Source organism: Hyperolius riggenbachi, chromosome 8 (genome assembly GCF_040937935.1).
Source record: "Hyperolius riggenbachi isolate aHypRig1 chromosome 8, aHypRig1.pri, whole genome shotgun sequence".
NCBI classification, from domain to species: Eukaryota; Metazoa; Chordata; class Amphibia; order Anura; family Hyperoliidae; genus Hyperolius; species Hyperolius riggenbachi.
In genome coordinates this window covers 151,151,188-151,172,114 of record NC_090653.1, presented here as the reverse complement: position 1 = coordinate 151,172,114, position 20,927 = coordinate 151,151,188, and the positions used below count along the sequence as shown (strand labels likewise).

Genomic DNA, 20,927 nt, shown 5'->3' with positions numbered 1-20,927 from the left:
GAGACTGACGAAAAACATAAAAATATAGGTATGACACAATATATATATCTCCACTGCACTGGTATCAGCACAGTCCATCCAAGTGTCCCTGGATCTAATGTCATCAATGTAAGCTTGTCCTAGTTCACAGAAAGACCAGGAAACCTACCAAACTGGTATTCAGTTTCAGAGATACCTAAAGGTTATCAGCATAATATACTTTTTCTGCGATATTGCTCATGCCAAACCTCTGCACCATCGGCGAGTTAGAAGTCTTTCTCGCCACTTGATTTATCCCCAAAGCAAATGATTAGTGGATAAAGAATATCCCACATTCGGCCTGTGGGCCTTAGTTTGAGGACCACTGGTATAGCGCATGCAAATATTCCAAATGTATACAAGTTCTGCTTATTAACATTTTATTTAGTATACATGAATATAGAGTCTGAAGAAGGTATTGTTACTAAACTCTTAGAATGTTTTAAAGTTAGCCAATAAATGGTATGATCCAGAATCAACACTTCCTGCTTTAGTTGTTGGCTAACATGATACAACAACTGCTATGGGTAGTGGTGGTGATGGCCATTTTAAGTTGCTTAAGTAACATGTTTGCAATAATGTTAGCAGTCACATTTAATAATTAGGATAGGTAGAATGAGCATTTACTTGGGGATTTATTACGTATAAGCAGGACAATAAAGACCACTTCCATCTTGGATACAGGAAGACAGGGGGGGGGGGGGGGGGGATTTCACCTGATGAATCCTACTTTTCATGTACCTTTCTTTTCTCTATTAACGATTTAAATTGGCACATATATTCCCCCGTTGTCAGCACTTTAACAAGATCCCAGACAACATAAAGAGACATTAATCTCAGATTGCATTCAAAATATTTAGTGACTGATTGACGAATCTTCTTTAAAAGTGGCACTACAGCGAAAAAACTGTAAAATTTTAAATATGTACACACATATACAAATAAGAAGTACATTTTTTCCAGAGTAAAATGAGCCATAAATTGCTTTTCTCCTACGTTGCTGTCACTTACAGTAGGTTGTAGAAATCTGACAGAAGTGACAGGTTTTGGACTGGTCCATCTCTTTATAGGGGGTTTATAGGGGGTTCTCAGGGATATATTTATTTTCAAAAGCACTTAGTGAATGGCAGTTGCTCTGTCCAACTGCCAAAAAAAAAAAACTGTGTAGCGAGCAGGGAGGCTGGCCAACATCATTGTTTAAATCATTTTTCAGGTATATCTTTATAAAGAATAAAGGCCATGCTGAGAATCCCCTATGAAGAGATGGACAAGTCCAAAACCTGTCACTTCTTTCAGATTTCTACTGCCTACTGTACGTGACAGCAACATAGGAGAAAGGTAATTTATGGCTCATTTTACTCGGGAAAAAATGTACTTATTTGTATATGTTTGCACAGATTTTAAATTTTACAGTTTTTCGCTGTAGTGCCCCTTTAATCCACTATCTTGACCCCCTCTAAAGTCTATCTCAAGCTTGTAAATCCACCGTAGCTTTAATCATTACAGGTGCATGATCCAAGACACCTCTGGGGAGAATGTCAATATGAGTTAAATGAGAAAAAAAATGTTTTAGGACCTATAAGCCCAATTGATTTGTGAAGGAGTTTTATGAGTAGCAGACCAGCACGTAAATTTGTTTTCTAACCTTTTAACTTTCTTATGCATAATTCATATTAAACAATGTTCCATTAATGCTTATAAAACTGTTCCTGAACACTTTACAAATTCAGCAGTAGACAACATTTCTGAAGTGTAGACATTTACACATGGTATTCTTGCTTGATAGCCAATCCAATGACATTTTGTGTAGTTCTCATCTAAAATTACAGTACCAGTCATTGCTTTTCAGCTAGCCATACACTTATAGATTTCCTACTAATGTTCCAATTATTTGATTCCTTTCACAAAGGAATCGATTCAGAAGGAATGGGTTACTACCACACACAGCATGTTTTTTTAAATAGGTTCCAGCAGGGAATCTATTGAACACTGATGAAACCGCCGCATTGCACTGTTCAATTCAATGCAACGATCTAGCCTATCAATTGTCCATCGCTTCTGCCCCTCCCCCAATCGACCTCGATTTTTTGTCCTGTCCGATCAATAGTTTCAATCGAGTCCTGTTCTAAATCAATTGAATCGAACTCTGAAAGGAATCAATTCCCATCCAATTCTAACAAAGTGATTGAATCTCCAGGGAATCGAATGGGAAAATCTGTGTGTATGGGCACCTTAAAGGTGGCCATAAACTGGTAGATCAATTATTACAACCCATTAATTGAATGACAATCGAGCACTCTACTTTATGTCCGAACGATTCCAATTAATCGATATTGAACCAAAATTTTATATTTATTTGATTGAGTAGAACAGGTTATTTTAAATCAATGGAACAAAAATCGAGAGTTTTCAATTATGAGTTCAATTGACCTTTAATCGATCATTGTGGCAGCGCACACACCTGTTGTATGAAGCGATTCTGACATACTTGGTTGAAAATCGTAACCAATCAATAAAAGGAAAAATGGAACAATAATCGATTAACGCTTGATCAATTCTTTTATATTTTTATCGAGACAATGTATTAATTGGTAGATCGATCATACTTTAATCGACCAGTGTATGGCCAGCATTGCTGTTATATTTTATCGCGGCTACTGTTTTTCTCAAGTAGGCAGCATACTACAATCCAGTGCATCAGCACTAAGGATCTGGGTTCAGTTTTAAGCAGTAACATGACTTGTATGTACACCCCATATAAGAAAGAGTCTCAAACTATGCTTGTAGCCAGGCCAGCTAAGATATCCCCAAATCTGTAGTAAAGTGCATGTGAACAGTTAACCTATCACAGCTATGCTTTAGAGTTTCAGGATAAAAGTGACAGATAAAGCAAGAAATATTTATTACACAAACATGCAAATTTGTAGAGCTATGGGCCTCTAAAAATCCAATATTACCTCACAAGTATAGACTACAGCAGATGTGTGTAGGCAAGAACAGACGTCAGGCAACAGCAGAGAGCAATCCTACTATGTTACCATTTGGTATGTTAATATTTTAGTCTACAATGAAAACAAGTTTTCCCCCTCCTTTTGCATAAATACATCTGAGACACATTTTACAAATATTAGAGCTGGATAAGAACTGCAGTCAGCGTTAAATAATAATTTGCTATAATAAAGGAGCACTTTTCAGTAAAAAGGCCCAGAAATCCTGCAATGCAGTCATGCTCCGTTGCGGCAGCTCAGACCTCTGGTGAACAGCTAAGCAACAGCAGCTTCCAAGCTAGATAGCTGTGAGAGCTGCTCAGTTATATTTAACACAGCACAGATCAAAGCCTCCAGCTGCCTTGAAGCAGCTTCTTAACAGATAGCAGCTGCTATCTCTGATGGTGGCAAATTTGCCTACCCAACAAAGAAGATGCTTTACATTTTCATAGTTAAAAAATCAATCTATAGGGCTACTTTACTAACAATTCGTGTCCTCGAGTCCCAGCGAGACCCCTGTTCTGCCTGCATTTACACTGGCTCACAGTGCATCACACACCAACGTAGGAGTCAGAAATCAGCCCGGTGGGTCAAGAAGCTGTCAAACATCTGACTCCATGTTCCTTTGGAGATAAAAACAAGGAACACCAAGAGCCCCAATAGTGTAATGTGTACTGGTAAATGGTTACTAGATAGAGTAAATATTAATACTCACAAACCAGGGTTACCATTAGGCAACCACTGTAAAGTCAGGTGGGGAGATTTTCCTGACCCCACTCAGGAATAAGAAGTCACTCTCTGTAGATGAGAAAAGGGGGTTCAACCCTCCACCCAGGGTGGACTCAATATTATGCAGGAGAACAGAGGCGCCAAGAGGATAAAAGGAAGCTAAATGAGCTTAAAAACCAAATTCTTGGTAAATAGAGGAGGTAGTGGTGGTCTTACCTCCTCCAAGTAGACACACAACGACTGTAGTAAAGACAGTCAATATATTTTATTTATGAACTCCAAATATGCAACGCGTTTCGCAGGTTTGATCCCACTTCATCAGGCAATAACAACAGAGCAATAGCATATGTGGTCAGTAGAAGAGCCAGGCACCTCTGTTTGCACCTCCTTTGGAGAACTGCCATGTCTTAGAAACACCGATTTTGGTGGATTAGAAGTAAGGAGTCAATCTTACATTGTTTTATTTTCTATTTCTAAACAATTACCTCAAAGTGAATTTCTATTTTAAATGCTGCCATGCACAATGCAATCTTTAAAATGATAAAGAAATTGATCATCTAAAACTGCTGCGCACTAATGTTCCCATGAAAGAACTCCTCTTATGTACATCACAAGTTCAGTTCCAGTTTTCCATCAAATGTACAATCTTGATCCTGCAGTCAGCTACCACTGTTTCCGCTTTGGTACGACACCACCACCACACCCCAAGCAGTGGGCACTCACCGCATCATAATGACCCTCTATTAGATGGGTCTCCAGCGCCTATAGGGTCATATGGCCGCCCCTTGCCTTCTCAAGCAACTCTTGTTCATCACTTCAACCTTTCTCATGGGATCATCACACCTCAAAAGATAATATTCGGAACAACCATAGCGTAAAACCATAAACGCTATTTATTATTAAGAGAAATTTGCACTCACAAGCATGGAGGTTTTCATAGGGCACAGAGTTTTTGTGGGCTCTACCCCAATCGATGGCTGCTGGGTGGGCTATGTTGCGCTGGTATGGTCAGCTCCTCCCGGCGTCCCCCTGTCTCCACGTCCCTCCTTGGCCACAAGCTTTACTAGTTTCGTCGCTTCGTGCGACTCATCAGAAGCATGTGCGGCCATTACTCTTTCCTTCTAATATACCCTTTACCTTTTCTTCTTCCGTTTACTCTTCCCTCCCCTCCCCGGATGTGACCTCCTCTCCCTCGTCATCATACTTGATCATACATGACAAGACAAGACAAGGCAAATAACATTTATATTGCGCTTTTCTCCTTGCGGACTCAAAGCGCCAGAGCAGAGCAGCAGCCACTAGGGCGCGCTCTATTGGCAGTAGCAGTGTAAGGGAGACTTGCCAAAGGTCTCCTACTGAATTAGTGCTGGCTTACTGAACAGGCAGAGCCGAGATTCGAACCCTGGTCTCCTGTGTCAGAGGCAGAGCCCTTAACCATTACACCATCGGCCAACATGCTACCTGGCACACGCCTCTTTTCCTTCCCGATTGGTTACAGCGAATATGGTGTTGCCATGGGCACGCGTACGCGTCCATACTGACGCCTACTTCCAATCCCCGCTGTAGAACGCGCATGCGTCCCACCCGACTCCCACCGCATCGCTAGCTTGGGCTCTAGGCGAGGACTAGATATGGGTGCGTGCGCGAGCCCAAGCTAGTGATGCGGTGGGCGTCGGACGGGTCGCATGCGCGTTCTACAGCGGGGATTGGAAGTAGGCGTCAGTATGGACGCGTACGCGTGCCCATGGCAACACCATATTCGCTGTAACCAATCGGGAAGGAAAAGAGGCGTGTGCCAGGTAGCGTCATATGACGGATGGCAGTTACGCTTCTACACCCGAGATTGGAAGACCCGTATGATAACGAGGGAAAGGAGGTCACATCCGGGGAGGGGAGAGTAAACGGAAGAAGAAAAAGTAAAGGGTATATTAGAAGGAAAGAGTAATGGCCGCACATGCTTCTGATGAGTCGCACGTAGCGACGAAACTAGTAAAGCTTGTGGCTATGAAAACCTCCATGCTTGTGAGTGCAAATTTCTTTTAATAATAAATCGCTTTTATGGTTTTACGCTATGGTTGTTGCGAATATTATCTTTTGAGGTGTGATGATCCCATGAGAAAGGTTGAAGTGGTGAACAAGAGTTGCTCGAGAAGGCAGGGGGCGGCCATATGACCCTATAGGCGCTGGAGACCCATCTAATAGAGGGTCATTATGATGCGGTGAGTGCCCACTGCTTGGGGTGTGGTGGTGGTGGTGTCGTACCAAAGCGGAAACAGTGGTAGCTGACTGCAGGAGCAAGATTGTACATTTGATAGAAAACTGGAACTGAACTTTTGATGTACATAAGAGGAGTTCTTTCATGGGAACATTAGTGCGCAGCAGTTTTAGATTGTGAAAGGGGACTTTGTTTTTTAAGCAGCGCACCGCCAAATTGAATTCACCCGAGATCTGATATCAGCGCGGTGTTTGCAAGCATTTAAAGAAATTGATAAGAATGATCTTAAAGCACCCCTGAATTAAAATTAAATGTATGAGGTGGCCAAACCTGCGAGTTCTTCACTGCCCCCAATATTTCCGCAGTCCTTCAGCTTCGCCAGCCTCCCCTCCATCTTCGTGCTTTGTCCACCACTACACCTTGTTCTTGCGTGAAGGAGGCATGCTCAGTGCACTTGCGCGCCTATTCATGCACGCTCCCCAACAGGCTGTGTGCTGGAGCCTTGGCCAGGAGCATCCTGGACATGTGAGGCTACAAAGGTATCCAAATGCCCAATTCCCAGCTACAGCTGCCATGCACAGCTGGTCAGAAGCGCAATCAAAGGAGACATGCAGAGAGTACAGAGCATGTGTGCCCTTGCTCTGACTGGGCTCAGTTGGACCTTAGATGGATGGTTGTAGGGGTTGGGGGGGGGGGCACTAAGACAGAGAAGAGGACGGCTAAGCTGAAAGCCATACAGATTATGGGAGAACTGAAAAAGCCCCAGGTATGGCCAGCTTTTATATATTCTTTGTCCAGACACCCTTTAAGGAGGAACCCAGGATTCAACTTCATCCTAATCAGTAGCTGATACACCCTTTCCCATGTGAAATCTTTTCCTATTCTTGGATAGATCCTCAGTGGGTGTCTGTGTGGCTGATATTGTGGTGAAACCCCTCCCACAGTGTAATGTCAGGAACATGATAGTCCTGACAGTTTACTGTGTAACCTCGTTGCATTGTGGGAAATAACGGCTGTTTCCAACGGCCAAGCAAGCCATATTCTCCTCTATGAAATGTTCCTGAGAATTCTATGCACAGAGATCACCTGGCAGAACTAAAGATGTTGCCACCGCTTAACCACTTGAGGACCACAGTGGTAAACCCCCCTAAAGACCAGGCAATTTTTTTCAAAATTGGCCACTGCAACTTTAAATCCAAGCTGCAGGGCTGCACAACACAGCACACAAGTGATTCCCCCCCCCCCTTTTCTCCCCACCAACAGAGCTCTCTGATGGTGAGGTCTAATCGCCCCCCCCCCCCCCCCCCCGCGTGTTTATCTTTTTTTATAAATATTTATATTACTTTCTTTTTTAATATGTCTTACTCTTCCTTTGTTTATATATATATTTTTTAAAACCCCTCCCTCCCCCAGCTGGCCAATCCTGGCGATTGACTGTCATAGGCTTCTGTCAGTCGGGCGGCAGCACTTGTGCAGCGCAATTATGCATCCTAATACCTGCTCTGTTTTGTTTTTTAAACAATACCAGTTGCCTGGCAGTTCTGCTGATCAGTAGTGGCTGAATCACACACCTGAAACAAGCATGCAGCTATTCCAGTCTGACTTCAGTCAGAGCACCTTATCTGCATGCTTGTTGAGGGGCTGTGGCTAAAAGTATTAGAGACACAGGATCAGCAGGAGAGTCAGGCAACTGGTATTATTTTAAAAGGAAAAACCCACATCCTTCTCAGTTTAGGTTGCCTTTAAGAGGTTTTTAAAATAAAAACATGATTTTAAGGAGGCTTTAGAGTCTCTTTAAGACCTTTTAGGCACCTCCACTTGCTGTGAAGGTTCTATTTAAAGAGACTCCGTAACAAAAATTGCATCCTGTTTTTTATCATCCTACAAGTTCCAAAAGCTATTCTAATGTGTTCTGGCTTACTGCAGCACTTTCTACTATCACCATCTCTGTAATAAATCAATGTATCTTTCCCTTGTCAGACTTGTCAGCCTGTGTCTGGAAGGCTGCCAAGTTATTCAGTGTTGTGGTTCTGCTATGCACTCCCCCCTCAGGGGGGAAAGAAACACACAAATGATCTCTTGAGATTCAAAAGGAATGCTGTATACAGCCTGCTTGTGTATGGATGTATTTTCTATGTGTGGACATACTGTACATCAACCTACTTCCTGTTTTGGTGGCCATTTTGTTTGTTTATAAACAAACTTTTTAAAACCACTTTTAATGCGGCGGGGAGCGGCGAAATTGTGACAGAGGGGAATAGGAGATGTCCCCTAACGCACTGGTATGTTTACTTTTGTGCGATTTTAACAATACAGATTCTCTTTAAGTGATGCTTAGACTCAACAGGTCCAGGCAGGCAGGTAATAAAAAAATTATATAGATCCCTTTAATCAGGGGTATACTCCATAAAAAGATGATGCTCAAATCTACATGGTTGCACACAATAATTCAGCAACAAGTAAAATGTACGTCCATTGCCGGTAGTGATGGACAAAAAGATACTAATAATTCCACCCAGCCTGAAAATGAACCAACCAAATGCATCAGCCGCTTGGTCCTTTACCGAGCTGTGTAACTTTGCATGAAATGATCATAAAACGTGCAAAAGCTCAGAATTATAAGTATCTCACTGATTATTCCTAATAACCAGTGATACAAAGAATGCCTCCCACTGAATGTATGTCATGTACATTAAACCTCCCATTATCCAGAACTCCATTAACCAAAAGTCTCCAGCAACCAGAAAATACATTCTGGCCTTGCACAATGCATATATCTACTTTTACACTTCTTTATACAGTAATAACCCTGTTTTATTAACTTAAAGGAATGCTATCTATACCCAAGTGTTCTAAAATGACAGTGTGCAAATAATGTCTAAGTAGCTGTGTAAACATTTTCCTACTTTTCATGTTAAATATCAGAGGCAAAAGCTGTAATTTATTGAGGGTAGGATTTAGCTATATTGGGACAAATCAATTGCAGAAGGGGTGTCTGCTTCAATGCACAGCCAGAGTTGCATATCAGACTACAGAAAGCAAATATCAAACATATCAAACTCTGAAAGCAAAAACAGTATGAAAAAACTGTGACAATTAGTCACATTTCCTCTGCTCTCTTCAGACACGTCAGTCAGAAACACAGGACACAGGAGCTGCAGCTGTTGGGAGCTCTCTTCTCTGTCACACACAGAGCTACACATAGAGTTAACTGATCAAGTGTGAGGGGAATTTCCCCTCTCCTCATGGCTCAAGTCAGCCGTCAGTTTTGGCGTCAGTAAACTTTGAATGTATTTTGCTAACAGTAAACAAAGAAGTTGCTACTAAAATGTATACACCAGTACTTAGCAGTAGTGATGGGCCGAACAGTTCGCCTGGCGAACCTCTCTGGGCCTCTTAGTACTTCCGGGTCGCAATGACCCGCAGTAGTACGCCTGCGCTGCCCGGCGGAGCGCGTCCTAGATCGCGCTCCTGTTGCCGGGCACTCTCTGCGCATGAGCGTGACGTTACTCATGACGTCACGCACATGCGCAGAGAGTGCCCGGCAACAGGAGCGCGATCTAGGACGCGCTCCGCCGGGCAGCGCAGGCGTACTACTCCGGGTCATTGCGACCCGGAAGTAGTAAGAGGCCCATGGATTTAGAGATGTTCGCCGGCGAACGATTCAGAAACCGTTCGCCACATCTCTACTTAGCAGCACTTCCCAAACAATTCCTGTGTCAATTAAAAAAAATATGTGAATCGATAGTATTCCTTTAAGTCTGTCCTTTATCCTAATTTGTTTCATTACTGTATCCTCCTTTACTTACGCCTCCTATACGAAGCATAGCAGTGCAGGAAAAATCGCATAGCAAGAGTGTCACTAATATGTTAACATTTAGGTTTTAAATATCCAAAGATGTAATCCTGAGAATTAGCTTTCTGAAGGCAGGAGAAATGAGTGGTGAAAATAGTAACCTATACATGCAGTATTTACAGCCTATAGCTGACTATACACGCATGGACTCAACCACTCTGATCGAATCTGCAGCTTATTTTAGGTGCAATGAGCCGCATCAATGGTAATTTTGATTTGCAGAAAATAAAAAACAAAATCGGATGGTAAATTTCAATAAATCAGACGCAGCAGATGACTGGCAGTAGCTCAACGAATTGCACTATATTGAACTGTACAATGCAGCAGTTTGAGAGATTTTATTGTGAAACCTACTGAAAATCTGTGTGCAGTGTATGGGAGGAGGGGTCTACGCCTCTCTGATCAGATGAAGATCAGAGAGGGATTGAGGCGTTTGCCACACTGGGAAGCAATCTAAATGTGTGGTCACCTTATGTATCGATCCACAGCAAGGACCATGTCAATGTGGAACTCCAGGACATTTTTATTCTGACTTCACCGAGCGCAACCCTGTTAAGTATGTGACTTGGATTCTACTGAAGCCAAATGATCAGCATGATCAACAGGGATATGTGAGGGAGCAGGCTGGTGTTGTACGTTGTCTTTTTTCAACCCAAATAACTACCATATGTAACTATGTAGCATGACAGTCGAGAACATTTTTTTTAATGAAAGAAAAAATATGGCAGCCTCTATATGTCACTTTTTTTTCCTGGTTAGTTAAATCGGTTGTAGTACAGCTCTGTAGATAAGGTAAAACGGCATTATAAACAATGTCAAGCAAAAGCAATCGCAAACAATTTACTAATGCACTGTGTCAAACATTACCTTAGGTCTTGTGTCTACGACATACATAAAGGTACTGCCTGGATTGGCTTTGCTGATTACATCCAGCATTTTCTCATCTTCTACACAACGGGTACTGAAGCCTGACAGAGGCTGGCTACATCTGCAAATGGCAGCCTAGAAAGGGGAGAAATGCAAAATAAAACAGAAAATAAATGGGGGTTAAGATGTTAAAGAAAAGTTGCCACGGCAATGTGCTAAATAAACTGTACATATCTTTTACATGCATCATGTCTTGCCACAAACAGGTGCATTCTTTTGCTTACATTTGTGTGTATATTCCATCTACTCTGAGCCTCAAGCATGAAAAGTGCTTTAAGGAAAATAGTTGTTGTTACCCATGGCAGTCCATTAGATTATAACACTGGCTACACACATACATATTTGAATCAAATCTTCTGAAACTATTTTAAAAACAATTGCAAAAGAATCTAAAACAATATTCTGAATACAGTAGTCTCAGTTATTCGGCACGACAGAGATCAGCTGCTGCTGGATAAGTGGGCTTCCTGGTTGCTGGAAACTCAATGTTAAAAATAGGCCTAGCTAATGCAGTACTATACCACACTCTATATACAGTATACACACACCATGATCTCTGTATTCAGTGTAAAAATACAGTAATTGAAAGTATATTGACCTTGGGTGAGCTGTGGAACCCAGTCTTTAAAGATAATCTGTACTCTAAAATTCTTACAATAAAAAGCATACCATTCTATTCATTATGTTCTCCTGGGCCCCTCTGTGCTGTTTCTGCCACTCCCTGCTGCAATCCTGGCTTGTAATTGCCAGTTTTAGGCAGTGTTCACAAACAAAGAACAAGCTTGTGATAGGCTGAGAGGAGCGCAGTCTGTGACTCACACAGAGCCTGCAAGGGGCGTGGAGAGGGTGTGTATAGCTTCTATCCTATCACAAGCAGAGCAGCACATTCCTGCCTGAGTCTGACAAAGCCATCAGGAAAGAAGATTAGATTATATAACAGAGATAATACAGCCACTGTGCAACTAGGAAAGGCTGCAGTAAGACAGACCACATTAGAACAGGTATAGGAACTTATAGGATAGAAGAAATGAGGCTGAAAATGTTGTTACAGAGTCTCTTTAAGCACAGCAGAGCCCACAAAAAGATGTTGACTTTCTCCCCCCTTATCTACGGCGAGAGATACTTCTTATTCCTAAGTGGGGGCAGGTCTAATCTCGCTGCCTCTCTGCCGCACTTCTTGCTCCGGTTGCCTGCTTGCCACAATATTACCATATAATTTTTTATTATATCAAAGGTGATTTTACACAACAATAATTTCCCTCAGACCCCCACCCCTTAAAACTCCCATCCCACGCTGGGCTAACAGGAGCGCTCCTGGTCACACCATACACATCCAACCTTCATTCATCAACCATAGAATTTTCCAGTCCCTACTGGCTAAACAAATGGAGGTGATTGCATGACAACAGTTCCGCCAAGGCACGTCTATGAATAGGTGGGATTTGATTAGGTGTGACTATTGCTAAGAACTAATCTGGATTGCAGGGATGCTGCGAAATGTATCAATATTGGTGCTGAGGATGCTTGAATTAAGAACTAGGAAATAGGTGTCATGGATGTTGTGCAGATTGGTTGTATGTATCCCTGGAATAGGCGTGATGAGAAGATCCCTATGGAAGATGCAGATGAAAATGCATGAAGCTGCCTGCAGGAGTGCAGGTCGCTTGGAGGCTAATGGTGGCAAATGGGACAGAAAACGGGGAAAAGGGATAGATATGAGTATAAAAATGAATTACATATTTAACAACTAAAACATTTATAATCACCATGAAGAAAATAAAAACAACAAAGTGGCGCCAGATTATTACACTTTATACAGCACGAACTTTGAGACTCCATTGTTTCTATGACATGTAGCCACGTTCCTGGATAGTACTATCTATAACATCAGAAGATGGATCTGTGGAGCAAAGTCACATTAAGGATATAGAGCGCAGAATCAGAAATGACTCAGAGGAAGGCGTGGAAGGAAGACAGTTTTGTTTTAAATAGAAGAGGGTGTTCCCGTTATGACCCAGTCACAGCGTCATCACACTGACGAAGCTCACGTTGGTGGGCGTAACGTGTATGTGGGCGTGGCCAATACGCTGGTGATGGAGGGCTGCTCCAGGCGTCTGCACGAAGGGGATGCATGACAGGGTACAAGCCGGCTAAACATCATACACACACAGGTACCTGTATACTGCGGGACGCCGCAGTCAGAAGCCCTGACGACCATCAACTGAGGCAGCGAGAAGGTAATACCTTTATGCTGAGGGAAACACTAGAGGCCATACAGCCGTGTGGAGAGCCAGAGGGCTCATGATGGTATGGTGTGTCGAGGGAAGCCTATGATTAACTCCATAAGGAAGCGTTGAAAGATATGTGATTTGCAGAGGTTGGGCGCAGTTGCTGAAGACATACTCTGAACTGTGACAAAGTGCTGCATGAGGAATCATTACATTGTATATTCCGGAGTGAATACAGATAGGCGGACGTGCCTTGGCGGAACTGTTGTCATGCAATCACCTCCATTTGTTTAGCCAGTAGGGATTGGAAAATTCTATGGTTGATGAATGAAGGTTGGATGTGTATGGTGTGACCAGGAGCGCTCCTGTTAGCCCAGCGTGGGATGGGAGTTTTAAGGGGTGGGGGTCTGAGGGAAATTATTGTTGTGTATAATCACCTTTGATATAATAAAGAATTATATAGTAAGTGAGTGGCGGTCCATTAGTGCATATGATGTTCGGAAGAGTTTGGTCCGGCCTTCCCCCACAGCTGTGAGGTTTTACTAAATAAGTAATTGATCTGTGCTCCAGATTGGAGTTGTCTGTGCACAATATTACCATACCCATTGAGAAAGGATTTAATTCCGAAACGCAGATGTCTGGGTTAAATTTTAAGGGGGTTGCAGCACCTCCTCTCACTCTGCTTTGTTGCATTATCTTGAAACTGCTGATCAGCTTTTTGAACTTTTAAAGGGACATTACTCTCTTTTAAGGACTGTGCCCTGGTTCACACCATTACTTGCACCTACTTGTACTGGGACTTACAGGCCTTGATAGGCACTGATTTTTTTCATTAATCTCTTTATGATTGGTGTCCAGGAGCACTATGTATATTTGTATACTGTCACTACCTTATCTCTGATGTATTTATTGTAGACCATTGTGTATTATGTATACTACTTGTGAGATGTATGTACTTTGTCACTTTTTATGTGTATCTTTTTGAATACAAACTTATTTGCATACATAATTGACATGGTGTGCGTGTCCATATGTTTCAATAGATTGATGTCTTTCTGACACAGCACCCAGATTTATAATTAATTAGGTGGCGTTTATCTGCTGTATATTTGAAGTAGGTGTACAACTCCTACAATAATCTTTTCAACAGGTCTAATCTCCCCACCTGCATTTACAGCGGTTGCCTTTGAGGTGACCCTGGTTTGTGGGTATTACTTACTCTACATATTTCAACATTTCCTGTACTTACTGCACTATATTGGGCTCTCGGTGTCCCTTTTTTTTTTATTTCTCTGCAAGCTCACCACAGTGAGTACTGCTGGCGATTTGTGCCGATTGGTTGAGACTGCTGGTTAGTTGAGTTCTGGATAACAGTGATTCTACTGTATTTTCAAACATCACAATTTCATTCCATGTTATCAGATTAATAATAATACTAATCTGAACATTTGTATAGCGTTTTTCTCCTGTCGGACTCAAAGCGCTCAAGAGCTGCAGCCACTGGGACGCGCTCAAGAGGCCACCCTGCAGTGTTAGGGAGTCTTGCCTTGAACTCCTTACTGAATAGATACTTGACCTAGCCAGGATTTGAACCCTGGTCTCCCATGTCAAAGGCAGAGCCCTTAACCAGTACACTTGTTCCATCTCTCACATTATATTGATTGCAGTTAAATATTCTTATCAGTTAGATTTTGAATAGGTGTTAAAAGTTGCATGTATTAAAAAGTGTCCTTAAAGAGACACTGAAGTCTCCTAAAAATCATGTTTTTAATTAAAAAATGTGTTTAACCTCTTTGCCCTACCTAAACCGCCGCTGAAATCTATCTAAAACCCCCCTATCCCCTCTCCCTCTCCCCCGCAACATCCACGACTTTCTTGGTCATGGATTTTGCTGCTGTTGGAGGCAGAGCTTTGAGCTCTGCCTCCATGCCCATCTATCAACGGCGGATCTCCGCCTCTCCCCCCCCCTCTCAGTGAAGGAAGACTGAGAGGGGCGGGGGAGAGGCAGCGATCCGGGCTGACAGACGTGCTGAGAGGCAGAGCTGCGGCTCATAGCTCTGCCTCTCACGGAGAGGGCCATCATGGTTGGTCAGATGTAATGTCGAGCAATGTCTGGACGTGCAACAAAACCCTGGCACTGCTCCCGCAATCTATAAATGTGTACGTAATGTGTGCATTTATACATTACCTGTCCCGTGTCGCAGTGTCCATCCGTCTTCTTAATCCCTACTCTGTTAGCCCCATCAAGAGTAAATCGATTTTGTCTAGCGCTATCTATCTAACTACAAGACTGAGTTTTCAGATAATCTTTCGTTGGTGCACTATGGAGCAGCTTCTCTTCTGGGTGGAACCAGTGGATAGCATGCAAAGAGAGAAAAAACGAAAAGCGCTCCTATAGTGCATTAAACTTTTAATGGATTAAAACGCAATGTACAAATTGCACTTACAAGATTGGTGTCTTTGAATCAGCGTGTTTCTAGGCAACCCAACGATCAACTCCTCTGCCGCTGTCTGGCCAGGACAAGCGGCTGCTGCGATGGATCTGCGCTGCGACGTGCTGTAGCGTGGAGGAGATGAGGGGGCGTGCCCGTCGCACGTGTGTGCCTCTACGTCACTACCGGTTTCGGCGTTCCACGCCTTCTTCAGGACCTGGCCAGACAGCGGCAGAGGAGTTGATCGTTGGGTGGCCTAGAAACACGCTGATTCAAAGACACCAATCTTGTAAGTGCAATTTGTACATTGCGTTTTAATCCATTAAAAGTTTAATGCACTATAGGAGCGCTTTTCGTTTTTTCTCTTTTTTTTCTCTGTTAGCCCCATATATGCAGACGCATAGAATGGCGGCCCATGTGTGACGTCACACACTGGCAGCATGCATGCATGCGGCTATGGGAGAGCCGAGGATTCAGAAAATGGACAGGCAATGTGACATGGGACAGGTTATAAATAAATGCATACATTACATACACATACATTAGGACAACAGCAGATAGGCAGCGGGCTCAGCTGATTCCCGAGTGATTTCATGCTGAAATTGATTCGGAATCGGCCTGCGGTGTATGGGCAGATTTCCCTCTAATCAGATTTAATTAGAGCGAGATTTGTGTCTTGGTCAAAACTGTCCATCATCACTAGATGTATGGCTGCCTTTAGTCTTGGTTCACACATAAAGAGGTGTTCAGTCCTGTCCTGTGAGTTTTTGACAGTTGTCAGTTTTGTATGCGTTGTATGGATGTGTGTTCACAAAACCGGTGTACATTTCCAGCTCAGTCCAGTCCTGTCAGTTTTGTATCAGTTTTCTATGGATGACATAAAGTGTACATTTCCATTCCAGTCAGTTAAAACTGATGCAAAACTGACAGGACAGGACTGGACTGGACTGGAAATGTACAAATTTATGAGTGAACCAAGCCTAAAACCATTGAAACTGATATGTGTGGTCAGTAGAACTTATTTTTACAATGCCGGTTTAAAAAAGAAACCAGGAATTTAATGGTTGCTACTGGGGAAAATCATTTTCATTTTCTCTCGTACAGAGGTCTAGGAAGTCCACATTATGACCAAAATCAAACTTGTAAAATATTGCACCTCTTCAACATGTGCTGCTTTCCAAAGGGAACATAAAACTCACAAGTGAAGCTACATACACACTTTCGAATTTCCTCAGCTGAAATTGTTACACAAATCTCTGCCAAAATCTAAACGGTTTACAGATGCCTCTCGGGGTCGCTGGCCTCCCTTCAGAGGTCTGCCTGACAGATCCCACTCACACAATGCCCATTGTTTCTGTGGAACTTCAAGCTCTCAGAATGAGGTGTAGCTCACATGTCCCCCCCCCCCCCCCCCCCCCCTCTATATATATAAAATAACACAATTCCAAGCCAGAAAAAGCAGTGTGTATGTACAATGCTTGAAATTTAAATATGGCGGAATACATGAGAGTGTGCATGTGTATACTGGAGTGAAAGTACATCAGCACTAGAATATAGTAGTCGCAATAGTATATGACCCCTCCACACCCAAAGAAAAAATCTGTACAAAAATCCTTAAAAAGAAAATATACCTGGCAAGTAAAATGTTAACTTGTGTGGTTAAGGAAGTTAAACTATGAAAGTTACTGTCCAGATTGGATGTTTATGAATGGACTTTGGACAGAGAGTACATAGTATAGTGGTGGATTGTTGATTTATGAGGAAGCAGTAAGTGAAGAATGTTAGAGAAGTAGTTTATGCTGTGAAAGAAGGAACTCATACCAACTATACCAAAAAAATGATTAATTATTAATACCTCAAGTGCGTTTCGTTTTCCTTCTGTGTTGCACAATAATTTCCTTACAATTTTTCACCCCAATAGATTTAAAATAAAAAGTGCATATTCCTTTTCTGGAGATTTATTGTATAAATATGTCTATTTCCACCAACTGAACCCAATAATGTAAGAGTGAACGACTTTTGGGGATGTATCGACTTTTGGGGATGAAATATATTGGCGTTTTGCTTTGCTACCACTAGTGCCCGGATACTTTCTTCTCTTTATAGGTGCTGAAAGTAAAACTGCTAAATCCTATCAATTTCCTGTGTTATCACACTCAGGAACTCTGCTTCCCTTTCTAGCCTATCTCTGAGTCACAGTGTTTCAGTGTGTGACTTGCACGTGACTCACATTGTTTTCTTTGTAGTAGTAAGACAGCACAGGAAACCGTTCCCGACTTCTGAACTTGGAGCTTCCAATTATTGTAGCTTCGGAGGCTTCTTTAGGCACAACTACACAAGTTGGGTAGGTACTACACACCTGTAAGCAAGCAGAACAGAGTCATGTGAACTAAATTAGATCAGGTACGTGATTACAGCAGATAGCATGAATGCAAAAGTACAAAACTTGCTAAAGAACACTAGATTTGATGACAAAGCTGAGAATCGGACTTCATCCTGTGCATGTTTTATCCTCTGACTTCAGGCTTTGGCAATTTTATAATCATGCATTGCTGACCAAGGATGTGTGGTGCAATGCATTTCACACTACAGGCGCTGCACACAGAACAAACCATAGTAGTAAATCCCTTAAGCAGTAGCGATTCCAGGAAACTCTGAAAGCCTGCAATTAGCAGTATAAAAGCCTATGGCCTTATTAAGTATAATTTATAAGGCAAGACAACACAGAACATTTAAATCACGCTTTTCTCCTGGTGGACTCAAAGCCACTACAGCCACTAGGGCACACGCTATAAGCCGTAGCAGTGTTAGGGAGTCTTGCCCAAGGTCTCCTTCCTGATTAGGAGCTGGCTTACTGAAGAGCCAAGTTTTGAACCAAGGTCTCCTGTGTCAGAGCCAGTACACTATCCAGTCACTGCTTATAAAATGCTTACCTGTGTATGCCACCCATAATAGTACAATTACACTGTTAGAATGCAAGATGTTATATTATTATATGTTATTATTAAATGGGTTTATATAAGGAATATGCACAGGTTTCTTATTAAGATATTTAGATATAATCTCAAGAAAAAGCTTCAAACAAATGAACATTTAAATCAGTTAATGCAATACCTTGCAATCTCCGGGACAAACTTAGGGCACATATAATGATGTAGGAATTGGAGCCATTTCTCCTTAGCACTGAACCAGATGCAAACCTACCCTGAAAGTAATACTCAGGTGTGTGCTTGTGAGCAAATTCCTCCAACACTTATAATGCCTAACCACCCTCCTACCATGACCTGACCTTAACCCCCCCACAGGTCTATCCTTAACCATCCCTCCTGCACACCTAACCATACTTCCACCACTCTACCCCTCTCTTCCTGCTGATTTAAAACAAGACTTGATGTGAAAGGCAAAAAGGAGGGGAGAAGCACATGAGACTGTGGTAGGCGGTGTAGCAATTTGTGGCACGGGGGTTGTGGAAAAAGGAATTGGACAGCACCAACTGAAGCCAAAGTGGCTCAGTATTGCTTTGGCTCCATGGACTGGATAATTGCGGGTTGGGTTGGGGAAGGGTGACTGGGCATGTTACCAACAAAGTGTATTTAGTTATGACATAAAGGGATGAATTTTAGAGACTATGTCAGCTGTGGCTAGATTGAAATAGCATAACTAAATTGGGGCATAGACTAAAGATGAACTGTAATAAAATCAAAGTCAGTGCAGGTATAGGTGACCTAACCATAGTTACAGACTACCCAGCAAGCTCATTGTGAACCAGAACTCCTAGCAGTGTGTAAGGGGCTACAAAGGACCGAAAAGCCCTCTTACTAAAATGTTATGCAAAACAAAAGTGTGCCTTCTTAAAACAGAATGTATTTGCAATAATTCAGGTTGAAGTGAGCATTTGATGTCTCCCACAATGCATCAAAACTGAATAGTCAAATTATCCTTTGTTGTCCCTGTAAGGTAACCACACCACCAGAAACGCTGGAATGCAGTGATGTGTCAGCTTGTTAATTGTACAGAGCCACAATAATCCAACATGCATACAGACTGTTTTGGATTAGTTGATCCTCATCAATGCATGGCATGGATTAATGTGGATTGATTAATTGGATCATTGTGGCTCTGTACAATTACCAAGCTGACAAATCATTGCATTCCAGTGGTTCAGGAGGTGTGACCATCTTCCAGAGACAACAAAGGATAATTTGCATATTCAGCAGTGGTTAATCTATAAAGGAACCTGAAAATCAGGATTGGTCATATCAAACCATAATTATACGTCACTTTGTTGCACAATCAAATGTTAACTCTTGCAGAAATGTAACAACATAATCTGAAGCCACAATCATGGATACAGTAAAAAGATTTGATACCAAATTTAAGGCTGCAGGTATGCCATAAACCAGTGATACTGGATACAAGTCTTGTCTACAAGGTTACAAAGGGATGATTTACATTAATCCACCTGCTATTCTGAAGTGATTATTATTATGGCCTTGCTTTTTGGACAAGTGCTGGAGTGAGGTCTTGCAATTACCTTCTCTTTTCAGAAGACAACACTGTACTTATTGTCTGTGTTATTTTGCTGTACTGTCAGCAGAGGATTTTAGACTTTTTGCTTACTCTACAAAATCTGGTGGTTCCCAAAAACTTAACTAAGCACCTTGTATATCCTTTACTGTAAATTAAAACTTGAATAACCCAAAGGATAACAGTGTTAAATTAATATATTAAACCCCATCTCCAGGCACAAATCTAAACATACAGGGAGTGCAGAATTATTAGGCAAGTTGTATTTTTGAGGCATAATTTTATTATTGAACAACCATGTTCTCAATGAGCCCCAAAAACTCATTAATATCAAAGCTGAATATTTTTGAAAGTAGTTTTTAGTTTGTTTTTAGTTTTAGCTATTTTAGGGGGATATCTGTGTGTGCAGGTGACTATTACTGTGCATAATTATTAGGCAACTTAACAAAAAACAAATATATACCCATTTCAATTATTTATTTTTACCAGTGAAACCAATATAACATCTCAACATTCACAAATATACATTTCTGACATTCAAAAACAAAACAAAAACAAATCAGTGACCAATATAGCCACCTTTCTTTGCAAGGACACTCAAAAGCCTGCCATCCATGGATTCTGTCAAGTGTTGATCTGTTCACCATCAACATTGCGTGCAGCAGCAACCACAGCCTCCCAGACACTGTTCAGAGAGGTGTACTGTTTTCCCTCCTTGTAAATCTCACATTTTATGATGGACCACAGGTTCTCAATGGGGTTCAGATCAGGTGAACAAGGAGGCCATGTCATTAGTTTTTCTTCTTTTATACCCTTTCTTGGCAGCCACGCTGTGGAGTACTTGGACGCGTGTGATGGAGCATTGTCCTGCATGAAAATCATGTTTTTCTTGAAGGATGCAGACTTCTTCCTGTACCACTGCTTTAAGAAGGTGTCTTCCAGAAACTGGCAGTAGGACTGGGAGTTGAGCTTGACTCCATCCTCAACCCGAAAAGGCCCCACAAGCTC

At 42.0% G+C, this 20,927-nt stretch overlaps 1 protein-coding gene across 1 annotated transcript in view; it reads right to left on the bottom strand.

Moving 5' to 3' along the window:
- The window catches only part of MTMR8 (myotubularin related protein 8), a 61,282-nt gene that overhangs the window by 20,124 nt on the left and 20,231 nt on the right, over positions 1–20,927 (bottom strand). Inside the window, exons 5-6 of the mRNA XM_068247532.1 lie at positions 17,623–17,751; positions 10,673–10,807 (exon numbers count right to left, since the gene is read on the bottom strand). Of these exons, the coding sequence (XP_068103633.1) occupies positions 10,673–10,807; positions 17,623–17,751 (264 nt within the window). The remainder of the gene's footprint in view (positions 1–10,672; positions 10,808–17,622; positions 17,752–20,927) is intronic.